The sequence below is a fragment of the Amblyomma americanum genome, chromosome 3 (assembly GCF_052857255.1).
Source record: "Amblyomma americanum isolate KBUSLIRL-KWMA chromosome 3, ASM5285725v1, whole genome shotgun sequence".
NCBI lineage: Eukaryota > Metazoa > Arthropoda > Arachnida > Ixodida > Ixodidae > Amblyomma > Amblyomma americanum.
Genome location: NC_135499.1, coordinates 61,387,361 through 61,393,964, shown reverse-complemented (window position 1 = coordinate 61,393,964; position 6,604 = coordinate 61,387,361). Strand labels below are relative to the sequence as shown.

At 47.3% G+C, this 6,604-nt stretch overlaps 1 protein-coding gene across 1 annotated transcript in view; it reads left to right on the top strand.

Annotated features, from left to right (window-relative positions):
- The first annotated feature begins 3,035 nt into the window (after positions 1–3,035).
- The window catches only part of LOC144123771 (uncharacterized), a 29,385-nt gene continuing 25,816 nt past the window's right edge, over positions 3,036–6,604 (top strand). Inside the window, exons 1-4 of the mRNA XM_077656528.1 lie at positions 3,036–3,985; positions 4,060–4,195; positions 4,263–4,505; positions 4,651–4,941. Of these exons, the coding sequence (XP_077512654.1) occupies positions 3,036–3,985; positions 4,060–4,195; positions 4,263–4,505; positions 4,651–4,941 (1,620 nt within the window). The remainder of the gene's footprint in view (positions 3,986–4,059; positions 4,196–4,262; positions 4,506–4,650; positions 4,942–6,604) is intronic.

The window sequence follows — 6,604 nt, the reverse complement described above, 5'->3', positions numbered from 1 at the left end:
CTTATTTGGCTCTGCAACCACCTGCCCCCTTCCTATGCAATAGAGGAGTAAGGCATTTAGGATGTGTGAAAAAGAAATTTAAAACTTAGAACTCTGAACACGATTCAGCAGTGCTCCTTCTATCCTTCTATGAAGACGACATTGCCTTATGGGCCGCCATGGGCAGTGTTGAGACCATGGAAGAAACTCTTCAAGCAGGTGCGGACGCGGTATAGTGGAGTGCGCAGCCTCTATAGGCCTCGCATGCTCCTCTGCTAAGTCTGAACTCTTGCTGCTCCACCAGGCCCCGAACCGCAACAGGAAGCAAAACCCCTCCATACACGTCGAGGTCAATGGTCTACCAGTGCCAGAGGTTGAAAAGATACGCATCCTAGGCATGTTCTTACAAAACAATGAACGCAACACAGAGACCATCTCCGAACTGACAATCACGGCATATCAAACCATTCGACTGAATAAAAGAATAGCCAACAAGCACCGAGGCATGCGTGAACATGACTTGAGGTGGCTGGTGCAGGCATTCGCGATTAGTCGGATGGTTTACTCCCTTCCCTACCTCTACCTCACAAAGTCGGGAGAGATGGTATATGCACTAATAAGACAGGCATACAAGTCAGCCTTAAATCTCCGACAACGAGCTCCCACCATCCATCTCCTACGGATGGGAGCACACAATACGCTACAGGAACTAACTGAAGCTAATCGCACGGCTCAGATTGACACTCTCCACAAATACAGGTAGACACATTCCCGCTTCTCTAAAGATTCTGCCAAAAGGTCCACCCCCCAACAACACCCACGCCATCCCAACACACACCAGGGATGGACTCATATTTCGCCCTCTGCCCAAAAATGTACAATCAGTTCAGAACCAGGCCAGACGCGAATGTCATGCCAAGCTCGTGCCATGCAAACGACAAAGACGCGGTCTACGTGGACGTGGTAGAGTACATCCACGATTCGGCCTACGCCATCACTGTAGCATCGCATGACATCAAGCACATAGCCTCATGCTCGATTAAGGCAACAACCTCACTTGAAGCCGAAGAAGCAGCCATAGTGTTTGCCATTTCTTCCACTGCTGCCACACTCATCCTGAGTGACTCTAAAACAGCAATCACGAATTTTTCACGGGGACAGATTCATTCTACCACCCGAAAACTTCTTAATTCTTGCTCCACAGAACCTCAACCCGTTCAATTTGTTTGGGTGCCAGCCCACGCAGGCAACCCCGGCAACGAAGTGGCCCACTCTCTTGCTCGAGCGTACGTCAACCGATCAGGGCACACCGTAGACCGGGGTAGCGCTAGGGACCGGCTCGTCACCTATCATGAAATAACCCTCCATTACACTGAGCAAAGACTCGTCTATCCCCCAACACACATCTCTCTTTCGAAAGGACAACAAACTACTTGGAGAAAGCTCAACGCTCGCACATTCCCTTTACAGGCTTTGTTATCCCTTATCCACCTAGGCCAATACAGACCCAAATGCTCTCTTTGTAGGGCTCCGAGAGCCAACTTTGACCACATTTTATATCTCTGCCGAGAATTCCAACCACCATCTCGCTGGAACATCAAGGACAAAAAGTGTTGGGAGATCGCGGTCTTCAGCTACGAACCGGCCTCACAAAGGCGGCTGGTGGAGTGGGCTGCACAGGATGCCGAACATCATGGACTGTTGGCCACAACCCGGGATCAAGAGCCAGACCGACCCTAGACAGCAAATCATGCATAAGGCTCATCAATAAAGTTTTCACCTACATACCTAAGCCACGGCCGCTCAATGGCAACGCACTTGGTGCGGCCCGTCGCGTCGCGCCGATTCTGCTGGGCGAGAGCGTGACGCGAGAGTTTACAGATTCCGCCGTCGGGGCGCCACTGCTCCGGGACACTTCGCAGTGGGGAGAGCGCCCGTGCGCCGCAGAACCAGTGGGTCTCACGTGTCGCAGCGTGTTTCTTTTCGATTCACGACTGCTGTATTGTACGTGCGCACGTGTGTGATCGTGTACGGTGTAAACAGATGTTTTAGCACATGCAGTGCCATGCCGCGCAACTACTGTGTGCCGCTGTGCAGCACCAACGCAAGGAAAGATCCGACGATCCGATATCATGAATTTCCGTGCGATCCTCAGCGGCGGGCAGCATGGTTGAAGAACATTTCCCGGGAGGGCCCGGGTGGAAGAGGCACCAAGTGGGAGCCGAGTGATAAATCGCTGGTATGCTCACTGCACTTTACGGACTACAAGAAAGAAACGAAACTGAAGATTCTACTTCCGACAGCGGTTCCGACTGTGTTTCCGAACTACCCAAATTACATGCAAAAAGAAAGTGAACAAAGAAGAAAAGAGGCCACGAATTGACTGCTCTGCTGACTGCACGGCTAAAAAACACAGAGCCCAAATGTGAGTGGAAATGAACTTTTTGCAGAGGCATGCACAGGAGTTTCTAGTGAAAGTGCCTTGTTAGTCAAGAATGTATACCAGCTCACATTAAGAGCTGGCTGCGATAATTTTGCGCTGGTTGATGAAGCTTGTCAGACAACATTCGATATTGCGAGAGTGATAGATGATGCAAAGAAGATTGAGCGCAGGCTGAAAATGAAAATAGTTCGTCAGTGTAAAGCACTACAAAAGCTGCATGCCGAGCACGACAAATTAAAAGAACGTTTGCAATGGTACGAAGTAAACAAGGAGATTCAAGATTTCAAGAAGGTAATCATATCATCCGAAGCCGAGGAAAAAACAGCTCTCTACATCAAAAATCAGGTTTCTAATTGCTGCAAGCAAACATCAGTGTACAATGAACCTGTCTTGAGAGAGTGTGTGTTATGGAAAGCGTGCTCAAGCAAGGGCAATGAGCAAGTTCGCTCGAGAAGCCTTTTCAAGCTACCGTGTCGTACCACACTACAGAAATATGTGGGTCATTCAATAGGACAAGTTGGAGTCACATCCCTTATTCAGAGAACGTCTTCGTGTTGAGTACGAAAGCTTGAGTGTGCCGCAAGAGGCTTTCTGTTCACTCATCATCGATGAAATGGCGATTGCACAAAAAGTAATCTATGACCGGAATGTTGACAAGGTTTTTGGCCTCGTAGACGTCGGCTCTACAGAGCATGCTACAACAGTCCCTCAGGTGGCAAATCGCCTGCTGTGCTTTGTTTTGAGAGGGTTGTCGACACCTTACGTTATACCAGTCGGCTATTTTTTCACCCGCTGCCTGAAAAATGACAAGCTTCATTCTATGACTATGGAAGTAATGAAAACAGTGGAAGAACTTGGTTTTCGTGTTGCTAGAATTGTGATGGACAACCATCAAACTAATGTTTCCCTATTCAAAAGCCTTTCAGAGGATGGTGCACTTGCCCACGCTGTACCTCACCCTTTTAGGGAAGGCGATCCACTCTTCTTGTCCTTTGATTCAAACTATTTAATCAAGAATCTCCGCGACAACTTCCTGGAAAGGGAAATGGTAGATGAAAGGCAAGCCATTCGAGGTGGATTCTACCTAAGGAAACTTTTTGAAATTCAAACTCAACTCCTCGTTAAGCCCGTAAGGTTCCTTACACGGGCTTATGTTGAACCAAACAACCTCGAAAAAATGAAAGTGCGCAGGGCCGTGCAAATATTTTCTCCACCTGTTATTGCCACTCTCCAGTACCTTCAAGAAAACTCACAGTGCCACCCGGATGCGTCTGAATTCCAAGACTGCTCTGCAACAATCACCTTTATGAGGATGATAGCAAAGTGGTACGCTCTACACAACATCGCTTCAATGAAGCCATGGAAACAGCAGGAAGAATCATTCACTGTATCTGACGACGAAAGACTGTTTTGGTTAGAGTTGGACTTCGTGTGCTATGTTGAGGACATTCATATACAAGGCGGCAGGTCCAAACAAAAACTCACCAAGGAGACATACGAAGCTACGCTCTTGACAACAAGATCAACAGTGGCACTAATTGAGTACCTCCTGGATCACGTCAAGTAAGTGTCTTCTCAGTGGAGTCTTTCACGCCCATACTATTGCATTTCATTTCACTGAATCTCTTGTATTTCAGCTTCCGCTATATCCTGACACAAGCTCTTAACAGCGATCCTGTTGAATCGCTCTTCAGCAGCCTGAAACAATTCAATGGTGGAAACGACAGGGTCGACGCACGGGCGGCAGTGTTCACATCAGAAAAACTGCTGAAGGTACCATCTGTAAAAAAAAAACAATTAGGCAGGTGAGGAGTTACATATTTTGCCATTCTTTATGCAGGTTGTAATCCTGCAAGCAGCAAAGACAGCAAATGCTCCCATGAACTCCAAGGCGAAAGCAGCTGTTAAACTTCCCATCCAGGATGGTAAAACTTATGCCTTGTCAGCTGCCATCTCATCTGCAGCCAAGGAGCTCTCGAGTGAGCTTGAATTCATCACTATGTGGAGTGAGCCGGTAGCTGACATAGAGTTGGCACCAATTGTATACCTGGCCGGTTACGTTGCACGTGCATGTGAGGAAAAGGTACAGTTGGTTTACAAGTTTAAAAAATTGGATTAGGCTTCCATTTATTTGTCCTTTGTTTAGATGACTAATTCATATACATATATAAACTGAAATATGCCTGAACTCTTTTAGTACCGTTTTTCATTGTTATGCTCGTTTTCAGGTGGCTTGTGATTCCTGCAAACTCCTTCTTCAAGCAGCGAGGCCAGCTGGAGCAATTTATGGATTGATACGCAACATTGGCGATGGACGGCTAAGGTACCCAACAATGGAAGCAGTTGGCCTGTGTAAGCTTGTATGCACCTTTGTCACCAAGGTCATGAAGTGCTCGGACGTGAGACGAACCAGCAGGCTATGCAACACCTTGACGTCCGCAATACTTCCTCATTTTACACAATGTCCGGCGTTGACTTGTGAAAAAGAGGCTCGCAACCACGCTGAGGACCTCTGCAAAGTATTTTTGAGCAAGCTGATAAGACCATTGTTGACGAACTGGGCTAGCAACCTGAATTCTACAGTGGAAAAAACTTTGCTTACACATAAACCTCTCTCGAGAAAAGTTCTGCGCTTGTAAAGCTTTCAGATTCTGTGTACATGAACTTTGAAATGAAAAGAACTGGACTCAACTTACTGACTTCTGGTTGTCGTGTTTTCTTTTCGACCATTGATGTAGGCTAGTAGTGCCCATTTGCAAAATATTTCCCGCGTATACCCGTCAACCGGCTGAACTGTAATGCTGTAGAATTCTGCGTGTCCAGAAATGTAAAACAGTGTCAACCATCGGCTCTAATTGTGAACCAGACTGATCAGAGTTCGGACTTCTTAAAACAAGCATTTTTATGCTAACCAGATAATATATGCAACAAGTTAATATAGCGAATAACCGGCTTCCTGTGTGTCGAACGCGTGTTACTGAACAGGCGAATGCTCGAAGAAGCGCACCCAACATTGGTGCCTTCCGAGGCAAACTGTCGCTGACAAGCGCAGCGATGCTGACGTACTGCTATCAGTAGCAAATCGCCAGTTGGCATTACCATTCATATTTTGTGAAATACCGCTACACAGCTCTCTTTTCGCAACAAATCAAGCGCTGACCGCGCGGCCGCTGAAGGCGGAGAGCACAGCTCTCCGCCCGCAACTGTCCCGGAGCAGTGGCGCTGCTGCGGTGGCGATGGGAACTAGGCGCGTCACGCCTCTCTCGGCCGACGCGACGGGCCGCACCAAGTGCGTTGCCATTGAGCGGCCGTGCCTAAGCAGTACCGATGCCAACAGCTTTGGTCTCCTCAAAGACTCTTCCCCGCTCCCCTTCCCCTATTTCCACTTGTGATGTGTTTAAGTTCTTACTTGCCATTTCCCTTGTATACTGTAAAAACTTAAACTTCACACATAAATTCAGTTAAAAATGAAATGGGAGTCAGGTTCCTCACCCTGGGCTCTGCACAGTTCTCCGCAAAAAGAGTTTGTTGTACTAAGCTCATTACAGACAACTTCGGCACAAAACTGACCCCACAATTTTTTGTCATTCCTTTTTTTCATTCGCAGCTTTCTCTTCTGTTTGCAACCTTTTCTGTCCCCAATCGCCCTCCTTAAGGTCCAGCCACAGGCCGGTTGTTTCTTTATGCCGGGGAAGCTCTGTTCTTTTCCTCAGATATTGTTACCTCACTTATTATGAGCCTCGGTCCCGAAAATCTTAATACGTTCACGCGACTGTTCGCTGCAAATCAACGTTGATGTAAATTTAGCTTTACAGATTTCTAAAATTAGTGACGAGAGATATGTGAAATCCTCCGCTTCAAATTAATTATGCCGCCAGGAGTACAAAAAGTCGCATGATAAGTGGCACCCCCAGGCACGTAATCAGCTAATATTTATGAATGGGCTTTTAGCGACTGCAGTAAGCGGACTTGTTCACATGGAAACCTTAAACGCAGCCATACCTTTAAACAATTCGAATCGAAAGCATTCTCCTAACACGACTGTCATATGATACATTCCCTTCCAAAATGTAGGCTTCATCTGCGCGTTCAAGGCTGTGATGATCGGCGCGAAACTATGGATCTCAGCCTCAAGAGCCGTTTCCTCTACCAAACGCATAGACCGACCTGCAGATGTAAGCA